We start from the raw sequence: 15,415 nt of genomic DNA, 5'->3' as shown, positions 1-15,415 counted from the left end.
TATATTCTAAGAACCTCGTGGCTGCGTCCCTGTTGACGTACACACAAATGTGTCTGTCTGTCCATCCGGCCCATCCGTCTGTCTGTCCATCTCTGGCTGTGTGTCACCGAAACGGTGAGAGAAGTGCATCGGGTTTCAATAGCGTTTAAATCCAGAGACGAGGATAACGGTATGATTTCTTCAGACTTGCCCATTCAAGACGAATGACTCTCCTTCGGAGATTTCCCCGCAATTAAACGCGAGATTGTGACATCCTCCGAGTGAAAATGAAGCGCTCCTCTCCAGAGACGCCAATTATATCAGTTCATGTGGATAGCTTTGTCCTCTCACCACTGAAGTCAGGTTCTTCTGGAACTCCGTGGTAGAGGTTACAATGTTACGAGACTTTGTTGTGGGACTGGACAATTTACATTTATACCTCCACACCTTGACCTATTGTCTATCTATTGTTAGGTGTGAACATTCTTTTTCGGTATGATACCCCGACTGCTGGTTTTCATGATTACACATGAATGTGTTACAAACATTTTTGAATGAATGGTTTAAGATACAGTAGTGATGATATCAGTTTGATGTTCTGCTCCTCTTCCTTCACCAGCTACCTCATCCCTGAACTCCCAGCTTCAGCACCTGCAGCAGCTTCAACAGCTACAACAGCACCACCAGCAGCAACAACAGCACCATCACCAACAACAGCAACACCATCAGCAGCATCAACACTCCCACAGCCACGTCCACAACCAGCTGTCATCGCGGGGTCACATGACCTCGCCCAGCCTACAGTCGTCCTCTGTCTCGGTCCCCTCCCCTGGCTCTGCCTCCTCCACCACCTCCATGACCGGCTCGGGCCAACCGCCACAGTCTCCGCCGCTCAGGCAGAACCAATCACCGGCCCGCAGCCTGCCCTCGCCCGTCACACCGCCCATGCCACTGCAGGTGAGCTCACTCTACCCTGTTACTGTATGCCACTGTGTTAGTCCCAAAATGATCTTTAACTTGTGTTATCCAAGTTGCAAGAGCTGTAGCTTACATAGGCCTACTTCCTATTACTGCTGCGTCTTTGACGCCCTCATACAAAAACCTCAGCCAGTGGACGTGTGTTCGAATAGTCTTACTAGTGGTGGTATTGTGATGATATGGTGTTGTGGGGTGTATTGTGGACGAAGAGACGAAGGCCAATTTTGACATAACACAAAGAGGATGACTACTCATTAGACCCTGTTTGTCTAGGTACTGTTTTATACTTGATATGATTCCAGAGCTAGTGTTTGACACCTGATGTCAGTGTGGGGACATTAAAATGTGCATCTACTGTAATTGACAAGGTCATCGTTCAGCGAGAGGGTTATTCAAAGCACACTAAACTGAGATGCGAGCCATCATGCATCGTTTTTGAACTCTTCTTGGATACATCAGGTTCTCATCAACGTTTATCAGTCCTTTTTTATCTTAGCTGCCCTTCCCTCATCCAACCTCCTTTTTTCGTCAGTTTGTCTGTCCATCCATCTCGGCCCCCTTCTGTCCGTCTGGCTGTCAGTGTGTGACGATAATAACCTATTTTATATCCCTGTGGTTTCATTTCTGGTGGAGCTCGGCCAGGGTCGCCTCCTTCTCCCTGGCCACATTCATCAGCGTCAGGCCTTTATTGGGTTGTGGCGCTGCACCCTTCTTTATGGCCGGGATGAGTACGGCCATTTGTTTCCCCCTTGCACCCCTCTCCGGCCCTGTCACGGCCTAGTGAGACTCAGCAGGAAAAACAGACGCCCGCATTTAATGGCCTCCAAAAGCTGGCTAGCTGCTACCTGCCTCCCAGACCTAGACACCAACCATATACTATAACCACAGTCCAGCACAGTCAAAGGCTGTGCATCCCAAATGGCACCCTATTCCATCCATTCCCCCCATAGGGCTCTGGTCAAAAGTATATAGGCAATAGGGTGCTATTTGGGACGAACCCACAGTACTGGTCCACTCAGACACAGCCAGCATAAGGGCCAAAACCTAGCAGTAATAACCTTCTTTTCTGGAGTACATACATGTTCGGATGTGCATTACAATCAAGCAAAGCCCCCCTACGTCTTCTTTGAATATTTTTTCATTAAAAAAATATAATTTCAGGTCTAGAAAGCATAGCTACAGAGAGCAGTCCCTGCCTGACGTACTCACAATTAAATATAATGCTCCTCTGTTTACTAGCACAATTAATGAGCAATCATAATCTATTTGTACTATAATGAAATCCTTCACTAGTTTCACCACCAGACCTCATCCTTACTATTGGATTAAGAAGCTGAGATCCTGATTATGATGACTGGGAATACATTTACATTTTAGTCATTTAGCAGACGCTCTCATCCAGGGATAGATACATAGAAACATAGACAGACAGACAGACAGACAGACAGACAGACAGACAGACAGACAGACAGACAGACAGACAGACAGACAGACAGACAGACAGACAGACAGACAGACAGACAGACAGACAGACAGATAGATAGATCTGCACCCTCCATCTTGTGTGTGTGTGTGTGTGTGTGTGCGTGCGTGCTAGGGTTGCGTCCCAAATGGCTCCCTATTTACTGCACTACTTTTCACTACTTTTTCATAAGGCTCTGGTTTTAAAGTAGTTCACTAAATAGGGAATAGGGTGCCATTTGAGATGCACTCTAGCAAAGATAACAGCTCTCATTTCATCTCCTATTATTCACACACACATGACCACTCAGCCATTCAACCATTTGTTTTAATAACCACAGCCATTAGTTTTAATAAGCAGAGGGAGTGTCAGATAGACAAACATTCATTAGGAGACTATTACTCTCCTAATTGTCCACCACTGGGAGGTGAATAGAATCAACAGCGCTAGATGTCTGTGAGCTGATTCTCACTGAATAGAGTTATCAGAAATCTCAATTGACATAATACACTACATGACCAAAATATCTCATTCCAAAATCATGGGAATTAATATGGAGTTGGTCTCCCCTTCGTTGCTATTACAGCCTCCACTCTTCTGGGAAGGCTTTCCCGCTAGATGTTGGAACATTGCTGAGGGGACTTGCTTCCATTCAGCCACAAGGGCATTATTGAGGTCGGGGACTGATGTTGGACGATTAGGCCTGGCTCGCAGTCGGCGTTCCAATTCATCCCAAAGATGTTCGATGGGGTTGAGGTCAGGGCTCTGTGCAGGCCAGTCAAGTTCTTCCACACCGATCTAGACAAACCATTTCTGTATGGACCTCGCTTTGTGCACAGGGGCATTGTCATGCTGAAACAGGAAAGGGCCTTCTTCAAACTGTTGCCACAAAGTTGGAAGCAGAGAATCGTCTAGAATTTAACTGTATGCTGTAAGATTTCCCTTCACTGGAACTAAGGGGCCTAGCCCGAACCATGAAAAACAGCACCAGACCATTATTCATCCTCCACCAAACTTTACAGTTGGCACAATGCATTCGGGCAGGTAACATTCTCCTAGCATCCACCAAACCCAGATTCGTCCGTCAGATTGTCAGATGGTGAGGTAGCCTAGTGGTTAGAGAGTTGGGCCAGTGAACAAAAAGTTCATGGATTGAAATCCCTGAGCTGACAAGGTAAAAATCTGTTGTTCTGCCCCTGAGCAAGGCAGTTAACCCACTGTTCCTCGGGTGCTGAAGATGTGGATGTTGATTAAGGCAGCACCTCGCACCTCTCTGATTCAGAGGGGTTGGGTTAAATGCAGAAGACACATTTCAGTTGTACAGCTGACTAGTTATCCCCTTTTCCCTGAAGTGTGCTCCAGAGTCCAATATCGGTGAGCTTTATACCACTCCAGCCGACGGTTGGCATTGCGTGTGGCTGCTCGACCATGGAAACCCATTTCATGAAGCCCCCGACAAACAGTTCTTGTGCTGACGTTGCTTCCAGAGGCAGTTTGGAACTAGGTAGTGAGTGTTGCAACCGAGAACAGGCGATTTTTATGCGCTTCAGCACTCCGCGGTCCCGAGCTGTGAGCTTGTGTGGCCTACCACTTCACGGCTGAGCCATTGTTGCTCCTAGATGTTTCCACTTCACAATAACAGCGCATACAGTTGGCCGGAGCAGCTCTAGCAGGGCAGAAATGTGAACAAACTTACTTGTTGGAAAGGTGGCATCTTATGACGGTGCCATGCTGAAAGTCACTGAGCTCTTCAGTACAGGCCATTCTATTGCCAATGTAATATTCTATTGCCAATTGTATATGGAGATTGCATGGTTGTGTGCTTGGTTTTATACACCTGTCAGCAATGGGTGTGGCTGAAATAGCCGAATCCACTAATTTGAAGGGGTGTCCACTAGAGGTCGACCGATTATGATTTTTCAACGCCGATACCGATTATTGGAGGACCAAAAAAAGCCGATACCGATTCATCGGCCTATTTTTTTTATTTGTAATAATGACAATTACAACAATACTGAATGAACACTTATTTTAACTTAATATAATACATCAATAATATCAATTTAGCCTCAAATAAATAATGAAACATGTTCAATTTGGTTTAAATATTGCAAAAACAAAGTGTTGGAGAAGAAAGTAAAAGTGCAATATGTGCCATGTAAAAAAGCTAACGTTTAAGTTCCTTGCTCAGAACATGAGAACATATGAAAGCTGGTGGTTCCTTTTAACATGAGTCTTCAATATTCCCCGGTAAGAAGTTTTAGGTTGTAGTTATTATAGGAATTATAGGACTATTTCTCTCTATACGATTTGTATTTCATATACCTTTGACTATTGGACGTTCTTATAGGCACTTTAGTATTGCCAGTGTAACAGTATAGCTTCCGTCCCTCTCCTCGCTCCTACCTGGGCTCGAACCAGGAACACATCGACAACAGCCACCCTCGAAGCAGCGTTACCCATGCAGAGCAAGGGGAACAACCACTCCAAGTCTCAGAGCGAGTGACTTTTGAAACGCTATTAGCGCGCACCCCGCTAACTAGCTAGCCATTTCACATCGGTTACACCAGCCTAATCTCGGGAGTTGATAGGATTGAAGTCATAAACAGCGCAATGCTTGAAGAATTGCGAAGAGCTGCTGGCAAACGCACGAAAGTGCTGTTTGAATGAATGCTTACGAGCCTGCTGCTGCCTACCATCGCTCAGCCAGACTGCTCTATCAAAGATCAAATCATTGACTATATTAAAACATAACACACAGAAATACGAGCCTTTGGTCATTAATATGGTCGAATACGGAAACTATCATTTCGAAAACAAAATGTTTATTCTTTCAGTGAAATACGGAACCGTTCCGTATTTTATCTAACAGGTGGCATCCCTAAGTCTAAATATTGCTGTTACATTGCACAACCTTCAATGTTATGTCATAGTTATGTACAATTCTGGCAAATTAATTACGGCCTTTGTTAGGAATAAATGGACTTCACACAGTTCGCAATGAGCCAGGTGGCCCAAACTGCTGCATATACCCTGACTGCTTGCACGGAACGCAAGAGAAGTGACACAATTTCCCTAGTTATAGGAAATTCATGTTAGTAGGCAATATGAACTAAATATGCAGGTTTAAAAATATATACTTGTGTATTGATTTTAAAGACGGGCATTGATGTTTATGGTTAGGTACATTGGTGCAACGACAGTGCTTTTTTCGCAAATGCACTTGTTAAATCATCACCAGTTTGTCGAAGTAGGCTGTGATTCGATGAGAAATTAACAGGCACCGCATCGATTATATGCAACGCAGGACACGCTAGATAAACTAGTAATATCATCAACCATGTGTAGTTGACTAGTGATTATGTTAAGATTGATTGTTTTTTATAAGATAAGTGTAATGCTAGTGTTAAGTGCCTCCTAAGAAGAGGTAGGTGCAGGAGTCAGGAGAGCAAGGAAGTCCCAGTAGCATAATGTTTATTAGAAAGTCCCAACACAACAACAGGTGGGGAAACACTCCCAACGAAGTCGCCACACACAGGGAAATATATGTAACACACGGAGGAGAAACCTCTACTCCTAATTACAGTCCAAACGGTACAACGACCGTGAGAAAAACAAACTGTGGCGCAAACACGAACCACTAACAGCACAAACAACAGCAAATAATCCCGCACAAAGCATAGCAGTCAACGGAGGTTAATAAACCCACCGAAATTAACTAATAGGACACAGGTGTAAACAAAACAGACAGACACAAACGAAAAAGACAAATGGATCGGTGGCAGCTAGTAGGCCGGCGACGACGACCGCCGAGCACCGCCCGAACAGGGAGAGGAGCCACCTTCGGTGGAAGTCGTGACAGCTAGCTAGCAACTTACCTTGGCTTCTTACTGCCCTCGCGTAACAGGTAGTCAAACTTACCCCTAACCTTAAACTTAACCCTAACCTTAAACTTAACCCTAACCTTAAAAAATGTGGAGTTAATGGCACCAAAGGCAGGTGCTTACTCCCATCCACCATCCCCGTCCACAACACCGCAGCAAAACTCCCAACATCCTCAGACATGGATGGACGTCAAATACTGACCTGGCTGTAATTATTGCAACATAGTACACTTGAATAATGCAAAGAAACACAATCATGTGCAGACAATTAAAGGTCTGTACACTCATTATTTTAGCTTCAAGACAAACGCAAAGAGTTACTTCTAGCTAAACTTTCTTAGCTACAGTAACAGGTTGTTACTGCAGTTTCAGGTAAAAACTCAATAAAACAAGTCTCAAATATCTATACATTTCAGCTGTTTCAAAACAATGGCTCCGCTATTACCATTTACAGTGGTGATTTTAGCATGTAAATCTTGGTGGGGCAAACTCTTTTTGTTGTTGTTGTTGATGCATGCCAGCAAATACACAACACAACACTAAACAATACATGAATTGCACTATAACAGTGACAAACGGTGCCCACAAACTGTTAGGGTCTACACAAAGATGTCCCAACAGCAGAGCTTTCTTTTCAGCACCATGGAGTGAATCCTTACCACCTCTACACCTGGCTATCAGCGGAGCCTTGTCTGGCAGCGAAACAGTTCATTCAGCCTCGTTTACTGTCTTTTTAAAAAACATAGCTGATATGGCTGACTTGCTTAAACACATGTGGTTTCTACTGACAACTGAGATGTACAAACTTTGGCGTAAGGGAACAACGCGCGGACGAGAGGCAATCGGTAATTTCGATGAAGACATTAATGAGCGAGATAGGACGGACGTAGTCAATATAACTATTTGTTCGGCACATTTGAAATGTACAGCGACAGAATTCAGAACATGGACCGTTCTTACAGTATTCTCCCTGCACACCAACTGTAGGATAAATAAAATGGGCATATGAGCAGATAATGAAAGCTCTTACAATACTCAATGATTGATTACATTTCTCTAAAACAGGCTATAGGCTACATGTGCACCACCAAGTCAGAACAGTAGGCTAAGTTATGAGGGGGAAAGGGACCAAATTATTAGGGTGAGGCACATGGGCTACTAACAGCTTACTACACAACATACACTTAGTATTACTTTCTTAGCTACAGTATACTGTACATATCTCCCTGGCATATTACATCATTTATGCAGCAGCATACAAGAGTTTTTTGCACTCACCTTGTTGTGCTCACTTGAACAGGAAGGTGGCGCGGCGGTCCTTCTTGTCAGCAAATTTTGTCATCTAACTTTGTCATCAAAGTCTGGCATTCTCTGGATTTATGGTGCTTTCATGACAACTGGGAACTCGGAAAACAACAAGGTCGAATCATGACGTCAGTGATCTTCAGGTCGGAGCTCTAGAAAGAGACTTGGAATTCCAAGTTGGAAGACCATTCAAAACATATTTTCCCAGTCGGAGCTCGTTTTTTTCAGAGTTCCCAGTTTTCTTGAACCTACTGAAGTCTGAGATTTCCCAGTTCAGAGTTTCCAGTTGTTTTGAACGCGGCAGAAGTCATGCTGGATTGACAGCATGGCCAATGTATTCAAACTTTTCTGGCGTATGGTGTTGCATATGAATGTTTATCCTTTTAAGCTTGGAAAAGAGACTCTTAAACCCAGACTTGGACCACACACCCACTCCACTGAATAGCAGGCTAGTGATTGCTCTGCAACGCTTGCAGTTGGCCACTGATTCTTTCCAAACTCATTCTTGAATTTGCGATTTCCAACTTGTTGTGTAATGTTTATGTCCAATGGCCTATGAGCACCGATACCTTTTATCTATAATTTCTCTTCATATGACAAGGATTGGAAAGGATTTGCCAGTAGATTGTTGACTTGGTTCATGATGACGACTGCTTGTCTAGCTTGCTGGTAAGATTTTGAAAGTATAATGTTGACATGATCAGTCCAGTCAAAGCTCCTGTAGATGTAACGTGATTTGACGTCCTTTTATCTGTAATGACCAATGACCTTGAGCCTGCTTGGATGGGCACTTCTAATGTAAATCTATGGCAGCACCCAAGGGGCTTGAATTTTCGAGCTCTCCCTGTAGATTTTGCGGTGACGTGGTGTCCCCATAAGTGACAGAACCCTGAGCCAATCACGGCGCAACTAGAGAATATTACCATCCCCTATGCTCCGTATTTTCCCGCTGGCTGCCCCACCGCCCCAGAATGCACTGAGCTAGGCTGAAACACCTGCATTTTGGAGCTGCCTTACTCAAGAAAGCAAAAAAGAGACCATGTTTGTATGCGGCTTTATTAACTACATTTTACATTGTTTGCAAACTGATATGTGACACGTATTAATGCCAAATCAGGCAACAACAACACAAAAATATATACAGTGTATATATATATTTTTTATTTTTTTTATAGCTACACAGGTGTGGCTCAAAACAGGTATGGCACTGTCCCACCTGCCCTGAATTACGGGTTGCCACTGTCCATTTATATCCTACTGTAGTGTTGAGCTCAACGACATATTGTGTTCACACTGCCCTGCTCGAGGGTCAACTGCGAGTGTTGTGCGCGATCTCCGGAGGTAGCGCTCTAGACGTGATCATTTCGCAAGTTTACTCTCTCTCTCGAGAATCAATAGCTCTCGAGAACCTCTCGAAAATAACCCTTTGCTATCGCCAATGTGAAAACGGTCTTTGTATGGAGAGGGCCGCACAAATATCCACTGGCTTACCAATATCAACATTACAGTGGATGAAGAAAAACAACTGTTGCTTTGAGACAATGCTCCCTTGTTTTTGTTTCAGTAGAGTAGCCTAGCAGCCCTAAGGTTATTGGTGGACTCTCCACAGTTTAATGTGAGTTTCACTCTCCCACTCCTCAGTGTGTCTCCACCACAGAAGCCTCTACTACGCTGCTACCTCTCCCATCCCTCTCCAGCATGCTGAGTTCCAGGAAGTCACAGGCAATGGCCTCAGCCTCCCTCCACAGTGATGACAAATAGACAGGGAGGGAGATTATGAAATTTGCTTAAGTGTGTTAATAGGCTGATTGCTGCAGCCGGGCTCAATTTGCTGGAAGTTGATTGATTAGAGGCGTAGGTTTTCTCCACGCCCAGCAGAGCTCAGGGATTTGACGGGGTGCGCGGCGCTCGCCAAGTCTGTTACAGCGGAATTGATCTTAATTAGATCTGAAAGACCTGCCACAGCAGAATAGTCACGGCGATTAAAATGAAAAACAGGAGAAATTACTGATCAAATTAATCATAATGTCGGGCTACAGCTGTAGGTCTGGTGTAATTTGCCAGTCCACTGAGTTACATCGGCCCCGGCAGGGAGAGGCAGAAGAGGGAGAGAGAGGCTGCTACATACTGATCCGGCGGCAGCGGGGGGGCTTAGGCCAGCCCATCAACTCTCTCTTATTCAATTCGCTGAGCCCGGGCCCTCGTGACCCCTGTGTGCCATCCACTGGAGCTAGCACTTACACACACACATGTATACACACAGATGTTGTTTGCATGTACACATACGCACACACACGCGCGCACGCACAGACATACACAGGTGTGCGCGCGCAGACGCAAGCATACTGTACACAGGCATGCACACAAACACACGCGTCAAATCGAGTTTTATTCATCGCATGCTTCGTAAACAACAGGTGTGGACTCACAGTGAAATGCTTAGGTACAGGGCCTTCCCAACAATGCAGAGAGAAAGAAAATAGAGAAATAATAGAAAAGTAAAACACGTAATAACAAAAGTAATAATAGATACACAATGAATAATGATAACTTGTCTATATACGAGGGGTACCAGTACAGAGGCGATGTGCAGGGTTACGAAGTACATACATACATTCTTCCACATGTTATCATTCTCTTCCATTCTTGTTTTATTTGTTTCTTTTTCTGAGTTCTCATTTGTCCTTCCTCCCCATTTCCTGCTTTTCAATAGAAACAAGAATATCTCTTTGCACAAACTGTCTGGTTGGTTAGCTACAATACGCAGTCTGCCTGAACATTATCTGCTGTTTCTTGTTGAGCAACAACTTCCAGAGGCTCATGTACAGTATCTTGTATTTTCCAGCCTAACACTATCTTTTGTCTTGGACTGGGCTGTCCTGTCACACACTATGTGTTGTGTGTTCACTAATAGCCCTTGACCTTGGCGCAGTGTCTAGCGGTGTCTAGCTCTGTGGTTTGAGGGCTTACAGTATGTCCTGTCTCTATCCTCCATCCTCTATCCCTTCGTCAGCTTCCTGCCGTGTGTCTGGCCTCCCCCCTGCAGTCCTCTGCTTTCCTCTCCTCCATCCCTGTCAGAGCTCCACACTGGGCCTGTCCACTCTTCTCTTTCCCGCCATCCCACAAACTCACTGGGGTAATTACACCCCAGAGCCCTGCTCTCTCCCTGCCTCCCTCTTGTCCCAGCTCTCCACAATTTACCATCAAAATCTCTCTCTCTCTCTTCCTCAGTGGACCCCGACATCACAGGGCCGCGGGGCCTCAGACCCACAAGTGCTGCAATTACCTGAGCCCTCTCTCTCCCTATCCTTTTCTCGCTCCTTCTTCCTTCTCCCCTCTTCTCTTCCCTCCGCTCCTGACTCCCCGTCAGCAGTCCCTGGCAATCAGGCTTCATTAGAGCCCTCTCGTGAAAACCCATCGTCACCAAGGTCAGCACCTGCCAACCACAACAGGCTTTCAGGGGCCTGGCTGTCTGCACTCTCTCCATCTCTCTCTCTCACTCCCTCCCTCCATCCATCCCTCCCTACTTCCCCTCGGTCGGTCTCCAGCCCATCTCAACTGCTTTTGTCTCCAGCTGAGGCTCCTTCAAACACCCGTGTCACTGTCTTCCGCTGCAGCGCACTTTTTCCTTTGTCAACCGCTGTTAGAATCAGAATCCTCCAATCTGCCCCTTTCCTCTCTTTCTGGGGGGGTGGGGGCTGTTATTCCCATTATATTAACATGTGTATTAAAGGGCTCTTGCACGTCGATTCATTGATTTTCCAGATCAGGTACGCGCCTGCAGCCCCTGATAATTCCACCGTGTATTAAATCTAAATTAAAATGACATGCCCCTAGCATGCTTAAATGTACTCATGATTTCCATTTTCCGGACTGACTTAAGTCTATGAAATTGTCCATTTACGTCTCAGAAATCTCATGAGAAAATAGAATATTCTTTAGTGAACAAAAATACAGTGTTAGAAGTCATAGGCTTAATACACACACCGCTGTCATGTGGTCATATCGCAATTAACTACTAATGAATTAAATACGGCAGAATTGGTATCAAATTTCATAAAGCACCACATCAAATGAATTTGTTGTTTACAAATATTATTATTTTTTATAAACGTATATGTAATTGTGCTGCTGGGGTCTGTCGAAGGAAGAAGGCTCATTTGTAGTGGCGTCACTGCCGTCTAGTGCTAGAAGTAGGGCCTTGTGAGTAGTCGGGATCCTTAGCTGCTCAGGTTGGGAGGGGGTGGAGGGAGGTAGTCTCATTAATGCACAGGAGATCCGGCTCTTAACAAGGCAGAAAATTGCCTTACGTAACGACCTGCGCACCACCACCACAATTTAGAAATACAAATGTGCACTGTTGACTGAAGCAGAAAATAAGACTGTTGCCCATCAACAGACAGCGCCACATTTTCCATATGAATAATTATACTGCATAAGGGGAGCCAGATGAGGGAAACAGCCTGGCCATGACAGCACTGCTACTTTTATTTACTTCAAATGAGAGGGATTAGGGCCAAGGAAATATTCAGACTCAGGCCAAAGAAATTTGGAATAAGTCTCAAAAATAAGCATGTTCATGTTTACTATATTTTCTAAAAAACAATTATACTTGGAATCAGGAGAGAAAAAGCAGGAAATTCGGAAACCTCCAACCAGGATTTATGGAAAACCTGTGAATTTATTGAAAGTTCCCGGAATTTTGCAATTACTGCCATTCTTGAATTAGGGATGTAACAAGCAGGCAGTGGTGTAAAATACTTAAGTAGTTATTTTGGGGTATCTGTACTTTAGTTTACTATTCATATTTTTGACTACTTTTACTTTTACTTCACTACTTTCCTTAAGAAAATAATGCACTTTTTACTCCATACATTTTCCCTGACACCCAAAAGTACTTGTTACATTTTGAATGCTTAGCAGAACAGGACAATGGTCAAATTCGCACACATAAAGAGAACATCCATGGTCATCCCTACTGCCTCTGATCTGGCCGACTCACTAAACATACTCTATATACTCAAAAGTATGTGGAAACCCTTTCAAATTAGGGAATTCTGCATTAAACAGTTGAAGTCGGAAGTTTACATACACCTTAGCCAAATACATTTAAACTCATTTTCACAATTCCTGACATTTAAGTATAAATTCCCTGTCTTAGGTCAGTTAGGATCACCACTTTATTTTAAGAATGTGAAATGTCAGAATAATAGTAGAGATAATTATTTATTTCAGCTTTTATTTCTTTCATCACACTCCCAGTGGGTCAGAAGTTTACATACACTCAATTAGAATTTGATAGTATTAACTTTAAATTGTTTAACTTGGGTCAAACATTTTGTGTAGCCTTCCACAAGCTTCCCACAATAAGTTGGGTGAATTTTGGCCCATTCCTCCTGACAGAGCTGGTGTAACTGAGTCAGCTTGTAGGCCTCCTTGCTCGTACACGCTTTTTCAGTTCTGCCCACACATTTTTTATAGGATTGAGGTCAGGGCTTTGTGATGACCACTCCAATACCTTGACATTGTGGTCCTTAAGCCATTTTGCTACAACTTTGGAAGTATGCTTGGGGTCATTGTCCATTTGGTAGATCCATTTGCGACCAAGCTTTAACTTCCTGACTGATGTCTTGAGATGTTGCTTCAATATATCGACCACATTTTCCTTCCTCATGATCACATCTATTTTGTGAAGTGCACCAGTCCCTCCTGCAGCAAAGCACCACCACAACATGATGCTGGCACCCCTGTGCTTCACGGTTGGGATGGTGTTCTTCGGCTTGCAAGCCACCCCCTTTTTCCTCCAGTTCTATTTTTGTTTCATCAGACCAGAGTACATTTCTCCAAAAAGTACGATCTTCTTCCTTGCTGAGCAGCCTTTCAGGTTATGTCGATATAGGACTTGTTTTACTGTGGATATAGATACTTTTGTACCTGTTTCCTCCAGCATCTTCACAATGTCCTTTGCCGTTGTTCTGGGATTGATTGGCACTTTTCGCACCAAAGTACGTTCATCTCTAGGAGACAGAACGTGTCTCCTTCCTGAGCAGTATAACAGCTGCGTGGTCCCATGGTGTTTATACTTGCGTACTATTGTTTGTACAGATGAACGTGGTACCTTCAGGCGTTTGGAAATTGCTCCCAAGGATGAACCTACAATTTTTTTCTGAGGTCTTGGCTGATTTCTTTTGATTGTCCCATGATGTCAAGCAAAGAGGCACTGAGTTTGAAGGTAGGCCTTGAAATACATCCACAGGTACACCTCCAATTGACTCAAATTATATATATATATATATATGTATACTAACTACATGTATGGGGACATGTGTATAAAATCGAGCACACAGACATGCAATCTCCATAGACAAACATTGGCAGTAGAATGGCCTGTACTGAAGAGCTCAGTGACTTTCAACGTGGCACTATCATAGGATGCTAGAGCTGCCCCGGTCAACTGTAATGCTGTTATTGTGAAGTGGAAATGTCTAGGAGCAACAACAGCTCAGCCATGAAGTGGTAGGCCACACAAGCTCACAGAATGGGACTGCGGAGTGCTGAAGCGCGTAGCGAGTAGAAATTGTCTGTCCTCGGTTGCAAAACTCACTACTGAGTTCCAAACTCCCTCTGGAAGCACGTCAGCACAATAACTGTTCGTCGGGAGCTCCATGAAATTGGTTTCCATGGCAGAGCAGCCGCACACAAGCCTAAGATCACCATGCGCAATGCCAAGAGTCAACTGGAGTGGTGTAAAGTTTGCCTCCATTGGACTTCGAAGCCATGGAAACGTGTTCTCTAGAGTGATGAATCACGCTTCACCATCTGGCAGTCCGACCGACTAATCTGGGTTTGGCAGATGTCAGAAGAACGCTACCTGCTCGAATGCATAGTGCCAACTGTAAAGTTTGGTGGAGGAGGAATAATGGTCTGGGGCTGTTTTTCATGGTTCGGGCTAGGCCTCTTAATTCCATTGAAGGGAAATCTTAACGCTACAGCATACAATGACATTCTAGACAATCCTGTGCTTCCAACTTTGTAGCAACAGTTTGGGGAAGGCCCTTTCCTGTTTCAGCATGACAATTCCCCCATGCACAAAGCGAGGTCCATACAGAAATGGTTTGTCAAGATCGGTGTGGAAGAACTTGACTGGCCTGCACAGAGCCCTGACCTCAACTCGATTGAAGACCTTTGTGATGAATTGGAACGTCGATTGCGAGCCAGGCCTAATCGCCCAACATCAGTGCCTGACCTCACTAATGCTCTTGTTGCTGAATGGAAGCAAGTCCCGCAGCAATGTTCCAAAATCTAGCGAGAAAGCCTTCCCAGAAGAGTGGAGGCTGTTATAGCAGCAAATGGGGGACATATTCCATATTAATGTCCAGATTTTGGAATGAGATGTTTGACGAGCAGGTGTCCACATACGTTTGTTCATGTAGTGTACATGCTTTGCCCCTGGCGATCTGTAAATAAAAAAAACAAGAAAATGTTGCCGTCTGGTTCAAAATAAGGAATTTGAAATGATTTATACTTTTACTTTTGATACTTAAGTATATTTTAGCAATTATATTTACTTTTAGACTTTTACTCAAGTGGTATTTTACTGGGTGACTTTCACTTTTGTTTTTACTCAAATATGACAATTAGGGACTTTTTCCACCACTGCAAGCAGGTTTTCTTTACACGGCACTCTGTTACTATGTACAGTAGCTGTACAGCGACATACTCGCCTATTTGCTGCTTCCCATCTGTGTTTTGGTGCTTGTTCCTCTTCCCCAGCCAGCCTTCCTCTCCCACTAGGCAGAGGAGAGGA

At 44.3% G+C, this 15,415-nt stretch overlaps 1 protein-coding gene across 1 annotated transcript in view; it reads left to right on the top strand.

Moving 5' to 3' along the window:
* Nucleotides 1-15,415, top strand: part of pou6f2 (POU class 6 homeobox 2) — a 90,400-nt gene that overhangs the window by 46,377 nt on the left and 28,608 nt on the right. The window contains exon 4 of the mRNA XM_038997251.1: nucleotides 599-936. Coding sequence (XP_038853179.1) covers nucleotides 599-936 — 338 coding nt within the window. The remainder of the gene's footprint in view (nucleotides 1-598; nucleotides 937-15,415) is intronic.

The sequence above is a fragment of the Salvelinus namaycush genome, chromosome 7 (assembly GCF_016432855.1).
Source record: "Salvelinus namaycush isolate Seneca chromosome 7, SaNama_1.0, whole genome shotgun sequence".
In the NCBI taxonomy this organism is placed as follows: Eukaryota; Metazoa; Chordata; class Actinopteri; order Salmoniformes; family Salmonidae; genus Salvelinus; species Salvelinus namaycush.
Note: the sequence above shows the minus strand (reverse complement) of the source record. Positions and strands in the feature narration are given on the sequence as shown.